This window comes from Rhodnius prolixus, unplaced genomic scaffold (genome assembly GCF_049639745.1).
Source record: "Rhodnius prolixus isolate KJV_2025 unplaced genomic scaffold, Rpr scaffold_4, whole genome shotgun sequence".
NCBI lineage: Eukaryota > Metazoa > Arthropoda > Insecta > Hemiptera > Reduviidae > Rhodnius > Rhodnius prolixus.
In genome coordinates this window covers 6,970,439-6,986,086 of record NW_027411614.1, presented here as the reverse complement: position 1 = coordinate 6,986,086, position 15,648 = coordinate 6,970,439, and the positions used below count along the sequence as shown (strand labels likewise).

General features: G+C 35.1%; 1 protein-coding gene across 4 annotated transcripts in view; it reads right to left on the bottom strand.

The window, feature by feature from the left end:
- Schip1 (Schwannomin interacting protein 1) overlaps window positions 1-15,648 on the bottom strand; it is a 190,859-nt gene that overhangs the window by 77,997 nt on the left and 97,214 nt on the right. The window contains exon 1 of one of the 4 annotated variants that reach the window (XM_074131974.1): window positions 8,693-8,783. The exons of the other annotated variants lie outside the window; for them this stretch is intronic. Coding sequence (XP_073988075.1) covers window positions 8,693-8,695 — 3 coding nt within the window. The 5' untranslated portion in view covers window positions 8,696-8,783. Of the gene's footprint in view, window positions 1-8,692; window positions 8,784-15,648 lie in introns of those variants that run through there. 4 annotated transcript variants of the gene reach the window in all.

Sequence of the window (15,648 nt, the reverse complement as noted above, 5' to 3'; positions counted from 1 at the left end):
TTTAAAAAATCCCCGTACGTTGCTTTAATGAACAGACGCTAGCTTTAAAGTTGATTAAGGTCTTCTCAACGACAGAAAGGCTTTCTGAATCCTACGACCCGATAAATAATAACATTAAACACTAGGAAGGGATTAGCTAAGTGGTTAATGTACTGGATGCCCAGGTTCGAATTCAGCTATTGCCACTTAGATGTTCTCTACCTAGGAGCTTTTTATAGCTCACTGAACCCAGCCTTAAAATCAGACAAAAAAGATTTACCAAAATCTGGTGAGACAAAACACTGGCATGCCATCTTGTTAATACAATGCTCATTGTTCTAGCTTACCCCACTTTTGGAAAACTTAAAATTTTAGAACAAATTTAATTCTTACTACCACTTCCTCTTTAGAAAGGATGTAGATTAAACTGATCTGTCTTACCGCCGAAATATTTGGAGAGCTCCAACATAAGGCTTAAATGTAACTTGCTTCAAAGGTCAACACGTTTTTTCCTCCCTAAAGGGAATAACCTTAGAGAGCAATCAATTATGGGTTTTTATATGAACTAATAGTACAAAGCATAGTAGAGTTTGCAGATTTAGGACTCAATGAACAAAATAACCACGCATCTTCAGAAGAATAACTCGTTATTTATCTTTAAAAATGGATTTACTGATCAGCGATCAGATAAAAACCATTCACTTAAAGGCGGTTATCATTAACGATATTCTGTTAGAGAGGATATCGAGGAAACAACTTTCACCTGGAGAGTAGTTATTCCAGGCAGATTCCAGAACAGCGTTCTGAACATCTTGATTAAAAGAATCTCACAAGAATAAATCTCACAAAAATGGGACACAAAAACTAGAGGAATACACGTTATTGTTGCGGACTGCGACAGGTTGGATAACTGTGGCACTGACTGGGACGTTGCTAGTCAATGTCTCTTCGCTCTGCCTTAGATCGATACCACCGTCTAGACAACTCTACTGTTTTTATTTTAATCATAAAGAGTTTGTGTTTTATTGTTCTTTATGGGTGTACAAAAATTTGTCTTCATATTTTAAATTTATTTATTTATTTAGCTATAAAGAAGAAGTTTTATTTTGTTCAGTTCAAAATTAAACTGATGTCGCTAACAATAGATAACGATAGACAATAAGCGGAGCACAAAATGATCGTGATTACGATAGCGATACACAGACAAACTAAGTAAAAGTACACGCGATGATTGTAGCGCCACTTAAGGTAGCAGCGCAGCGAACTTCTCTATGGCAAACACTTTGCTTTACTTTAAAAATGGAATAAAGCTGCAAAGTTGAAACTTATTTACAAAAAGAACATCCCCCTTGAGGACACAAGGCTTGGCAAGAAAGCAATTTTCCATCAAGAGAGGCTCAATTATGTTGCGGTTCCATCAAATGTTGTGGTTTTCGCAATCACATTGCGCTAGTAACTCTCGCTACCCAATTTTATGGGTCATTATCCTTGCTGTTCTCGCGGGCCTCGAACCGTGACTGCTCGAGGCATAGCTAACGATTACAGTATATGGGGTACTACAATATTTCTTGCATTAGAGGTAAATTAGATTTACTTGAAATAACAGTTATTTTGGATATCAATTGCGCCAATTTGAGATGGCATAATTAAAATATATTACATTATTTATAAAGAATTTACATGAATTACATTTTAAATAAGGGTACACTTAGGTTAGATGTTGGACAAGTGGTTATCAAGTGCGGATTTGTAGGTGGGAGGTTTTGAATCCAACATGTGGCTACTTTTTGTGAGCAAATAATGTTAATAGTGAAGTATGTGCTTCCGCCTACTTTAAAAATGTTAAAATAAAATTAACTAATTTGAGATAACTTTAACTGAATCTGAATTAACATAAAATTGAAAATACATACATCGAATTACTGTATGAACTTTTGGCCTGGAAGCAGGGTTTTCACAATTCATCACATACTTAGCAAGACATCCCCGAATAAGATTAGAAGCTTACTGGTTACTTTTCAACATCGAAATGGATTACATTAAGAAATAAAGAAGCTGGTAAATGGAGCAGGAAAATATATAAGTAGAACGTGGAAAGAAAAAAAGAGGATTTGTAGAAGCCGACAACCAATGATATAACGGTATTACGGGTTTACTTGGGTGAAGTAAAGCTATGCAATATTTACACAATGAGACAAATATTTAGATTATCTATAAAATAAATCGGATTATTCCTTCACCTGTTTATTCCTTGGTTTGTTCTCTGATATAAATAAAATTTAAACACGTGTAAAAGAAAGACGAAGTATAAGAAACAAAAGATAAAATAAAAGTAAAGATATGGCATCACTAAATCTAAGATTGACCTTAAAAGAAAAGTCACTAGCACACAAATTTGCCACTTTTCATCAATTGCTGTAGCATGATTTTTGTTTTGGAGCCAATGAGGTCTAGGTTACCAATTCTAACAAATGAATTTGAAACCTCGACATGCTAGTTCTGCTGGCGAAGAATGTGAGCAAGTTTAAAGTCAAGTAAGCAAGCTCGTTTCTTTTGTGGGCCTTTCTTCGATATCAATTTGAGAATTGAAGCCATTGAAGTAAGGTATCACTGCCAATTAGTTTTAAATAATTTTAACTCAAAATTATTTTCAACTCTCACGTTTTTTCAATTTTTGGAAAGTAGAAAAGAGAGTTTTCCACCAATTTAGTTTTCCCAAACTGTATTTTTATTCAAAACTAATCTCTTCTGGAGTACTATTATTTTCATAGATATTCAAGATAACAGTTAAAGCAACTGCTCAAATTAACCATTTCTATTTCGACTTTTTGACAATAAAAATGAGAACATTTTTAGTAATAAAAGAAGTACTCCTTAGGGCTATTACATGAGCAATGGTTTGTGAATATAGCTGGTGTACGTCAATTAACTTTGCAGGTCCTATCATTGATGGATCAGAGTTGTTATTACCAGCTTCGGAAATTATTAATGCGATAGGAATGTCCGTAAGGTCGTTAAGAGCCCTAAGAAATACAAGTCCCTCTAATAAAATAAGTTGAAGGAAAAATAAATGCCAAGTTAAACAAAAAAAAATTGTCATATTATTATATATCTTTAATTTATCAACAAATTCTCAAGAAATTTAAAAGTGCCCAAATTAGATCTAAAAATAGAATAGAATTCCTCTGTCAATCTGTTCGTCTCCCAAGAAGCAGACTCCCAACTTATAATGAGAAAAGGATAGGGGATGATGAGAGACGGAGAGGTAGAAACGCACATAAGGGAAATGATATTGGAATATTGGTAAGTTATCAGCAGCGTCCCATATTATTGGAGTTATACTTTTCTTATAATGGCCACAGATAGCAGTAATGGGTGGAAGTTGCAGATAGCTGAACAAACGGATGTTCAATCAAGCGATATTGATATTGAAGGATAGAACTGCTGCCATTCAACCAAACACACCATCAATACTGCTTTTCACTAACAATAAAGTAAAGAAAAACATAATGCTATATTTGTCAATTTAATATTGTCTGCATATCCACGTACATATTGTACACTTCTATAAAAGCACTTGCATAAAACTTTTATAACTTCTTACGGTAAGAAGATGAATAGGTGCAATTATGGAAATGCCAAAATAAGAAAAAGAAAAAGAAATATGACTAACAAATCACGAAAAAATGCAAATTGCTTACCGCACTTGACTCTTAAGTTAAAGTAAAAACTTTTTATACTGATTCATTAAAAGTTAGTTCGCAGCAGTACAGCGATAGAATTTTAAAAGTATTTGCTGCTTAGTTTTTTTTACCTCTAAGAAAAAAAGAACGAGTAGCCAACCAACTTTTCATAGACTTGATAAAAGGCCGGAATAAAGTGATTAAGATGTAATAATGTTAGTGGCAGAAGGAACCGAACTTATAAGACGCGATACGTGGAAATGGCTCGTCTTCAAACAGAGCACTTCCGGTACATGGCGGAAGGAAATGTACAAACCCATGAAGACTAGAAATTGAAAATGTCACGTTTCACATTTTTCCATTTATTACCCCCTCTCCCACCAACTAGTACTTCACTCCAGAATCCTCGTAAATAATTAAAATATCGCCGAGTCCCAATATGACCCTTAGCAGTTTCTGTAATAAAATTGGACCATCAAAAAGTTTATCATTTTATTTATTATTAATACTTCTTATCTCTTTACTGTCGGTTAATCATAATGGCGAACTCATCAAACTTCTTGGTATAGAGTTTTCTCCAGCACTCCCAGAGTCTGCAAAGAAGGTTTTCTCAGAGGAATTTTTCAAGACCCTTCAGACTGTCAAACCAACTGAAATTGTGCAACAGAAAATGAAGTAGTGGGCCATACTCCATACTGCAGAGTTATCCTGTAGGACAACTCCTGTACTGCAGTAGTACGATTACCATTCATTACCAGTGCTCAGCCGATTTAAGTTCACAGAAATGTGAACCGATTAAGCTTGTGATAAGTTAAGGATACTGCGCTAGATTTTGTCTGCGGTTCTGTTCAACAAAATACCTTCATGACTAACTTTACGCATTGTGCGAACAGTGGGCAAGGAAAGAATGCGGAACCTGTAGAGGCATCAAGATTGATAAGAGAAAGGTTAGTCCCCGTTTCCTTTTTGAAATGGCTTCCAAATATGTTACGCTTGCGTTATACACGATTTATTAGGCGCCACGTTTGCCGAGTAGTTGGGCAAGACCCGCAAAGAAGTATTGCAGTATTGTATTCAATTCCCGATCGATAAAAATGATAAAATAATTCCTCCTACAGGGTATTTTATAAATAAACAAGGATAATCTGCAAAGTTTTAAATATAATCAGGTAAAACAGCATAAGAATAGAAGTGGACCCTAACGCCATCCGAGATGTGTAGAGCACTTTCTTTCAGTTATCAGCAACAAGACTGTCTGTTCCAGAATGTTGATGGAATTAAATTACTTTTCAAACACCTACGAGGGTCGTTTGAAAAGTCCGTGCAAAGTCAGAGAGATAGCACTACTGGCGCGTATCGAGGTTATGTTTAGTTAGTAGCATCTCTTGGAAGAACACACACCAAGTTTCAGCCAGATCGGTCTATTTCTTTGTGTTTGGCATTCGTTTGAATCGAGGAAGTCGAGTGATTTTCAAAAAATGGACGAAAAAGAATTTCGTGTGTTGATTAAACACTACTTTTTGAAAGGCAAAACGCCTCAGGAGACTAATGAGAAGCTTGATAAACATTATGGTGACTCTGCACCTTCGATTAGAACAGTTTATAAGTGGTTTCAAAATTTTCGGAGTGGCCATATGGGCACAAGTGACGCTGAACGTTCTGGACGCCCTGTTGAGGTTACTACTCCAGAAATCATTGATAAAATCCATGATATGGTGATGGATGAAAGAAGAGTGAAGGTGCGTGAGATTGCTAGTGCTGTGGGCATCTCGAATGAACGGGTACTTAATATTTTGCATCAACATTTGGACATGACAAAGCTATCCGCAAGATGGGTGCCGCGATTGCTCACGCTTGACCAAAAACGAAATCGTGTGAAGTGTTGCAAGGACGGTTTGCAGCTGTTCCAGAAGAATCCGCAGGACTTTAAGCGTCGTTTCGTCACTGTGGATGAAACATAGATACATCACTACACTCCTGAGGCCAAAGAACAATCTAAACAATGGGTTACCAAGGGGGAATCTGCGCCAAAAAAGGCGAAGACCGTTCCTTCGGCCGGAAAGATTATGGCGACTGTCTTTTGGGATTCACAAGGAATAATCCTCATCGACTATCTGGAAAAGGGTAAAACTATTACAGGTGCATATTATTCATCGTTATTGGACCGTTTGAAAACCGAGCTGCAGGAAAAACGCCCACGATTGGCCCACAAAAAAGTCCTTTTCCATCACGACAACGCACCAGCTCACACCTCAGCAGTTGTGGTCGCAAAATTAATGGAAATAGGGTTCCAACTCGTTTCACATCCCCCCTATTCTCCAGACTTGGCTCCCTCGGACTACTATTTGTTCCCCAATATGAAGAAATGGCTGGCAAGAAAAAGATTTTATTCAAACGAGGAGGTGATTGCAGAAACGAATGGCTATTTTTCAGACTTGGACAAATCCTATTATTCGGAAGGGATCAACAAACTAGAGCAGCGTTGGACGAAGTGAATAAGCCTAAAAGGAGACTATGTTGAAAAATAAAAAAGGTTTACCCCAAAAAATTAAGTAGTTTTTATTTTTGCACGGACTTTTCAAACGACCCTCGTAGTTTACAATTACTGTGCAAGAGTGTACATTTCGGCAGAAAACAGAAACTATAACAATGGGGATAAAAACACGATATACCCACCATATCATAGATGAGGTAGTTAGATTTATGTATGACACAAAATATTAATTGCAGACAATAAAACTAACCGAATGAAAAGGCCGAAAATCATAAAATTGACATTATCTCCAACAATTTATTATATGAAAACAGGGCTGCAGTTAAGCACACAGTGAGGGTAGTAATACGACACATAATTAATTAATAATAATTTTTATCGTAGTTTCAACAACAGCATTTTGTGGATAAACTGTTCCTATGGGAATGACCTATTAGGGATTAAATATATTAGGTCAGAGCGCCGGTTATTTGGCAAATAAAACTGCCTCATATTATTCACTCAGAGTATGGGGAAATTGCTCTTGTTCATGTACACACACATCGTATATATATAACATACAGCCGATTAATTTCCCAAAAAGATAATTGGGTAAAACAATTTCCCTATCCTATGTAAAAACCATTTCTCATATGCTTATTATCGTAGTTAAGCTTTCACCAAACTCATTATACCATTTTTTTGTTTGTTTTTTGGGTTTAAATCGCACGTTTTCTTCATTAACCGGGTCGTTGCACGTTTCTACATTAATTTCAAGCTGACTTCCTTTCTACCCCGACCCCATTTTCTTTATTATAGGAATAAAACAGAAATTAACGCTTGCGGAAGTAGAAAAATTAAATTTGCACTCTATTAAAATTAAAAAAATTCTTAGGGGTGCCTCAACCTCATCAGACCTCCCCAGGAGTGAGTTTTCTTTCGAGAATTTAATCAAGACTAAACAGTATCAAACTTAGAGATGTATTTTGCGTGGTGCTTCAAATCAAGTAACTGTTAATACATTCATACTGTTAACTAAAATCTAATTTACTGAGACTGTGCAGCAATTAGGGAGAAAAAAAAATAGTAGTTGAAAACAAATTAGATAACTAAATTTACTCGCATCGACACTCCTAGAAATGCGGGAAATACAATAATAATGGAAAAAAGAGATAAGAAAAAATGCGGGAGTGTGAATGACACGCTAATGTAAGCGGATTGTGGAGGTCAAAATCTGAATGAAACCCAATAACCTTAGAGCGCTAAGTTCAGCTTGAATGAATAGCTATCGTACCGTGTGACCCTAGCTAGAGAAGCTGGGGCTTGATAACGAGAATTTCCAAGAGGTTTTTTTCAACACTTTTCATTGAAAATTCGCGTCCATTTGAATATACTTTTACGTAATTAACAATTAGATATTGTAGGTGATTTTTCCGGCTGATGATAACTTTCCATATAAAATAAAACCTAGCAGGAAATGCAGTCTTTATTTCATTTAGGATTTAATTTATTTAGGAGAGACCGGATACTTAGGATTTGGTCAAAATCTGTAAAACGTAAGTATCTTTTAATTAATGGATTTTATTTAAAAGTATCTCTACTGACTTTCCAAAAATAATAAATTTCTGAATACCTAAGTGATGCATTAAATTCCTCACTTAAGATTCTGCGAGTATAAAATGCAATAAATACAGGAAATTAGCATTTACATAGCATCTAAAATGGTAGGCATGTTTTAGAAAATATATTTTGAGGGTGTTTTGAGACACGATGAGATTTCTTCATTTTTTGTTGTTGTCTGAATCATTAATCTCAAATGGAAAAAATATTTTTGAGATTATCAATCATATAGGTCACCTTCAAGGAAAAGGAACATATTTTACAGTAACAGGCTACAATGTATACTTAGTCAATTATAAGTTTTGTTAACCATTTTTTAAAAAAATAAAATTAACATACATTGTAATCTGTTACTGGTAAATAAATGTTCCACAGCCTTGAAGATGACCTAGTCCATAGATCGGAAGCTTGGCCAAAAATTATAGACAGAAATTGGCAATAATCTTTTTTGCCCTTCAGAGAGATAAGCTTAATTATGATCACAGCCACTTGACAAGTGGTCGTATTGGATAAGACTTAATCAAAAGATTTTTGTTTTTATTATTTTGAGATATCAACAAAGATATTTCCGAATGTGAATTCTTTTACAAAAATAGGGCATTACAGATTTTTTTTTCTTACTGGTCAATGGTGCGAGCGGAGAGATGCAATTATCGCACTAAAAGTTAACATGAGTTTCAACAATACTAAGTCACTATGCTCATAAGTTACGATAATTGAAATTAAAATTAGTTCCGACAGAATTCTTTAAGACAAAGAGTATTCCAAAGAGAAATTTAATTAAGTCACCGGAAACAGCATTACAAGCGAAATAAACTTAATCTAAATAGAAGCAGAGAGAGCTTGATATATAAAACGCTCATTACGTGAACTGATAGACATAGAGACCTTATATTAGGGTTTAGATCGGGTGGGGGGTGTAAAAAAGATGACTCACCATGTTGGAGGTGGCAAGGAACGGCAGTAGACATAGTCCAGCCGGCCTCCAGCCAGTACCGTTGACTAACTAACTCACCATGCTAACCGCCAGATAGGGACACTATAGCTTGTGTATCAAGTGCGCATGTCTTTCAGATTTGACAATATAACTACCACTAAACACAATATAATGTACATAATGGAATTACTTCCTAGTGTATATCTAAATCTATAAACTCCAATTCCCTGCATTAAAGTAAAATATTGTCTACGTATTTCGGCCGGGTTTCACGTCCAACCATCAAATTACGAGTCATGGACGAAGGCGACTAGCAAACATACTGTAACTGTAAAGTTGTTGTATTGACCATTAAATAAAATGCAAGGCCTAGACCGAGAATCGGACCTATTAACCACAATACATATTAGCTTTGGTGGTATCGCTTTAAACCGCTCGGCTACCGAGGCGTAGTGTTTTCTTCCCCTTTTACTGCTCTAAGTGGATATATTGCATTGAGCTTCAACTCAGAAATTGAGTTTTGACTATAAACATGTATATTAGAGTCCTCTGAATGTAAAAAAAGACTTTTTACCGAATGGACTGCTCATTTATGTACACGAAGAGAACAGAATATACCAGATACGAACCATCGAAGGTTTCAAATTGTTTTACCTCCATTACATCAAATGGTCGCTTCTAGTCTTATGATTTCTTCGTCCAGAATCCGTTAACATTCATCCAACTCTTTTCTTTGCGTTCAGTGTCCGAGATTCATTTAGAAATATCCACTTTATACTGATTCATTATTTCGAGTTATCACGAGTTATTTGATTTGTCATAGAATGCCATTTTTTTTTTTTTTTTTATGGTTCTGACCAGTTTCGCATTTTAATCCACCTTCAGAGATAGAATCAAGTTTTTATGGACAAATTTCCCTTCCAATTGTAAATAATGAGTCCATTGTTTTGCTCAACACAGAATTCGAGTCTAGTTGGCTTTTGTTAAAATTTTCTCACCCCTAAAAGCCTCTTCAGCTTAAGTTCCTAAATTTCGGCTCCATAACTTTAAATAGTAAAGAGATTTTTCCCCATCGTGGAAGGCTCTTACAGTTCACTGTAATGTTGGTGGGACATTGGGTAAAACCAGAGAATTCACTCGGGAGACGGCTTGTACTGGAGAATATTATTCGTGGCCATAATAACCTCAGAAGTTCACGCGTCTTGAAAAGTTTCTTATCAGATCAATATTGGTAAATCAGTGCAAGATTCGCAACGTTAATGATAAAGAAATGGTGTTGCTTCTAAGACGGACATTTGAAACATTGAAAATTGCGAATAGATTAAATTACTGTTACAGTTTTTTAAACTCTAGCTAGTGACTGAGCTAAGCACGTCCCTCACTTAAATATATTTTATTTTTTTAATTTACACGAAATGACTGTATAATTTAACTATCTTTACATAACCAGTATAAACTGAAGATAAATTTACTTTAATTATATGGTCTAATATATTCTCAGGGGGCCAATTATCTCGTTATATTCTAGTTCTAAGATAAGGGTGTTAGTTTAGTTTAACTAACCTTCTAAATCCAAGATCTGACATAAGCTGAAATATAGGGATGGCGGACTAGCCCGGTGGTAATGGGGGATAACCACCTGTTACATTTGTGAGAATTTGAAGGTAAGCTGTGTGAGAGAGTGGGCGATAGATGCTGCTGTCTTTATTAACAGGGAGGGAAAAAAAGGCGGGAGATTTTTTCCTTTTTCATAATATTCGTTTTGATGTGATGAACAAACATTTGAGCACTCACTTTGTAGAAGATTATATCCGTTTTTTTTCTTATTCTTCAAGGTTGGAATTAAAAATCTTCGAAAATCTGTGGACGAACTTTAATTACACAAATAATTTTCTTCAAGCATAAAGAAATATGTTTTTTTTCGCCAATTAAGCGTTGTTTTAATGATTACGATCCGTACATTTTTTTTAAATGGATACTCTAACTTTGAGAACGCCAAAGTTTTGGCTTAAAAGAAGTAGATTAACCGGAAACCGTTGAATGAAAATTCCATTAAACTTGGTTTAATTAGCAAAACTAAACAAATATAACGAAGCATTAGCCCAAACTAAACCTTAAATTAATGAAACCTTAATATTAATTCAAAATCTCTTAAAAGAAACATTTCAATATGAGACCATCTCTTGCCTCTACAGCATCATTTTAATTCTAAATTGGCGAAGGAAGAGAAAAATACACCTACACAACTTACTTTACAATAATTGTTTTTAAAACTTGCAACCCATTTACTAAACAAACACAAAATTTAATTTACTTTTAGTTTAATAACATTTTAAAGTTTACATAACCGTACATTATACTGGAAATTAAATTTTGCAGGGAGTTACATTTATAAGTACAGTACAACCTCGATTAATCGGCCCTCGGTTGACCGGGATTCGGATTAACCGGGATCATGTTGATTCATCATAAGAACACCTGGATCGGCGCCGAAACAAAAGTTAATTTTCGGTGGCAACAGGAAAATTTTTTGCCTTCCGATGTAACATAATTGTAGGCGTGGCAGCAACTCTTTTTGTACCTGATTTTCTTGAAGGGTCATTATGTATGTATGTATGTATGTAAAAACCTAAAATATGGTGCAATTAGTACTGAATTTCTTGGGATTTACCACGGAGTTGATTTCTGGGACGAAACGGCTTTTTAATTTACATATTTTCACATATAGGCATCTTACTAATGAGTCTACCTATGCACCCGTATAATACACACATAATTATATACATATGTACATTCATAGGTACAAATGTACTATGTAATGATACTGTGTATTCGGTTTAACCGGGATTTCAGTTTTCCGGGGTGGGTATAGCCGGAAGTCAGCCCAGTTAATCGAGGTTGTACTGCAGTAAGTAGTACAGCTAATCTAGAAGACAAAGTCAGGTAGAAACTACAATATACCATGGTCTTGTAAACAAAAAATAAATAAATAAATGTTTCCATCTTTGCTGTAATATGCGATAAGCTCAACGAGTTGTTCCCCAAATTGTGGGACTCGAGACAATTGCAACGAAAATATAATTTTAATTTGTAACGTATTTTTAGTAGAACTCGTTCTGTGGTTATTCTGGACGGGATAAGCGTGTTACAGTATAATGAAACTATTAACTAAAAAATTAACTAAAGTAATGCCTATTTTTTTCAGCCGGGCTTTACATCGAACTACCAATTAGGTATCTTGAATTAGAGAAATTAGACTTATCCCTAGAAAACTCGAATCCGAAAGTTTTGGGAAGGAAGGATTCTGGATTCTCTCTACTGCCATGGCGCAATAATATACTGTTTTAAAATCCTTGACAACATTAGTGAGGCAAAGTTTCGGAGTTTGAAGAAAAAAATGTCGCTTAAAAAATCGTGAGATAATCCTGAGTAAAAAAAGGTTACAGAATGTGATTATTTAGACTAGATTTTGGTTTTTAAGAAAAACTGACACTTTTTTTTTTTTTTTTTGTCGGATCAGAATTTGTAAATTGATTTCCGATAAAATTGACATAAAATGTAAATTGGAATAATAATAAAACTAAGGGAAGGGATTAGCTATGAGGTTAGCATACTGGACTCCCACGCGGAGGTCCCGGGTTCGAATCCAGCAGCTGACCCTTAGATTTTCTCTTCCTAGGAGCTTCTTACAGCTCACTGTCCGGTGATGGACAGTGTTGTCTGTAACGAGAGAACACTGTCCGGAGGCCGGCAGTGCACTGGAAAAAGCTCCGGGCGCTAATGACCTCAGCTGTTGATGCGCCAAAAAAAAAAAAAAAAAAAAAAAAAAATAATAAAACTGTTTTATGTAAATGTGATTGGAGATTGTTAGGATTGAAAAGGTAATAAGAAGGTTTACAAGATATTTAGGTTACATTACAATGTAATCTGCGAGAATAGTATCAAGATTCTTGCAGTATCCGACTGCCAGTAAAGGAGGCATAATAGTGGCTGAACTTTTAATAGAAGTAAGCCTTACTTTTTTTCCTCCGCCTTACTGCTTGCCTCCATCTTCTAAATGGAGTTCCGCAGTTTTCCGTATTCCCATATGTAAGGTACAACCTAATATCCCGGCGCTACGTACAATCATCCGACTGTAATCAAATCTATAGTGCAACAGTGAAGGCGGAAACCTTACCATTCGTTTCCACTAGTTATATCCGTATTTAGACTGAACAAATCTAGTTTATCTACTGGCTGAATCATTGAATAAACTCTTTTAACAAATAATTTATTATTTTGGGAGTTTTTTGTTTTTAAAGCATAAGCATAAGCACACCCAAATTATCATCGGTTAATTTAGCAAGGAAAATTTGGATTCAAAAATAAAATTTCCTTTAACAGTAGTTTGATAGAGAGAAAAACTTTTGGAAACGTAAATGTACGGAGAGTAAGGCTCTAATCCAATCCAATTCTATCCTGGATGGTCACAGCTGCTTACTATTTAAATTGGACTTCCATAAATAATAAGGTCAGCTTCTATCCGTATCAAAACCGTACAGAATAGTAGGCTAAACTGGTCATTTCTTAGGTGAGCTGCCTAAGAACACGAAATCATTTTAGGGTACGTCAATTGTCTTGAGTAAATATTGTAAAAAAATCAGTTTTAGATCAAAATGAGTACAATAAACTCAAGAGAAATCGTAAAACTAACAAAAAAAGTGCTGTTTCATGTTAAGTGATTCTTTGGTGAATTTAAAGGCAGTTTAAGGTAGTAACTTAATGAAAATACAGATAGACCAGCCTGAGGTAGTTCCGTTCTATCATAAGTAGATCTCAAAACATGAACTTCCGGCCAATATACGTTCTCTTATGAGGAGTAAGAGACAGCAACAGCATGTAATTCATAAGCAGGAATAAATATATGCGCTTAGTTAAGCGTAGCTAACTTAATCTTAGGAGACAGTACCACAATACCGAGAGATGTGAAGTGTATGCAATATAATGATTATTATAGGAACATGTTGAGATAGTAGGTGATACTGGTGCTAAAGTTACAATATAATATCTACGGTGTTGCTACTGGGAGAGAGACTGCGTACTATCTTGAATATCTCAAACACTCCTAGATAGCACTCCATTTCTACGTAGTTACACCTCCTAGATCTTCACACACCTTCCTACCATCGAGCTATATTAATATGTGACGGCTGAATTTAATATAAAGTTGAAAATGAAATATGAAGAGAGAAATGGAGAATAGAACCACGAGATTCTTCGTACACATACGAGTAGAGAGAGAGATGTCGAGGAAGAAAAAGCCGAGAGTGAATGGTAAACTCGGAAGAGACGCCCCCCCGCACACGTAGATATATTTACGCAAGCCCCGCTGAACAAGGAGAAGTTAGTATTACCGGAAAACAGTTTAAATTATTACTCCTAGCTTCTAGCTTAGTTTGGGTAGATTATACTGGGTTACTGTTGTGTATAGCCTGGTTTGCCTAGCTCAACCCCTTTCCTCACTAATTCAAATAATATTCACTCCTATATTAACTTGTGATTCAGATTGTGTATTTTAGCGTTTAAAGCTGTATAGGCGCGTTTGCAAACTTGTGAAGTTTTGAACCGCCTTCAGCAAATTTTACTACATAGTACTAATAAACTAGTTCAATTGTAAACGCTAAAATTTACTAAATATTCAAAGATAGTATTAATAGGAAATTAGACTAAATATTCCCCCACCACTTCGGACATTTCCGGCATATCAAAAATCTGCACGATTGTATTACTTCCACACAGAAAGGGTGAGACAAAGTAAAAATAACTTGAAAACGTTAGTCTAATGTAAACTAACACAAAGTGTTTCTGTCGTCAATTCATAAATTTACTCAAAAAATATTGCACAAGGATTATTTAAATTTTCTAGTGCCAAGCTTAAACTCTAAAAAACAAACACTTATAATCATACACGCACCACACACATACATTCATTGCATTACTGTTAGATTTCAAAAGCCTATATCTCCACTGCTATCGCAGAAACATCTTCCAATTGTGGAGTAAGAAGTTATCTATATTTGACTAAGATTTCATATAGTTACGAACATTACGAAGCGAGATATGAGAATACAAAATTTGGATCTCTTACATTACTGTTCGATTTCAAAAGCCTATCTCACCACTGCTATCTCTGAAACATCTTCCCCAATAGTGGAGTAAGAAGTTATCTATATTTGACTAAGATTTCATATAGTTACGAACATTACGAAGCGAGATATGAGAATACAAAATTTGGATCTCTTACATTACTGTTCGATTTCAAAAGCCTATCTCACCACTGCTATCTCTGAAACATCTTCCCCAATAGTGGAGTAAGAAGTTATCTATATTTGGCTAAGATTTCATGTAGTTACGAACATTACGAAGCGAGATATGAGGATTCAAAATTTGGATGTCTAACAATACTGTTAGATTTCAAAAGCCTATCTCACCACTGCTATCGCTGAAACATTTTCCAATTGTGGAGTAAGAAGTTATCTGTATTTTATTTGTTTACTGAACACTATCCTTTAAGATTAAAACTGTCCCGTAGGACAGTTGTATAAGGGTTGATCGTCAAAAACTGCACGAAAAATCGTAACGTTGAAAAACACCCAACTTTGACAATTTTTTTCTCTTTTTCTATAAGAGATAAAATTTCCATTAATTGTTAATGAAATTTAACTCACAAACAGAACCCCCTGTAATATGTAAATACATAAAATACAGTACCTATCTAATCTAATCTATATTTGACTAAGATTTCATATAGTTGCGAACATTACGAAGCGAGATGTGATGATTCCAAATTTTGATTCCATATAGTTTGGAATGTTTTATTTTTACTGAATGTTTTACCAACAACTGAACATTTGTTTGATGATATGGTCTCATTTTCAATATAAAACATGAAATTACAGTCGATTGAAACTTTCAAA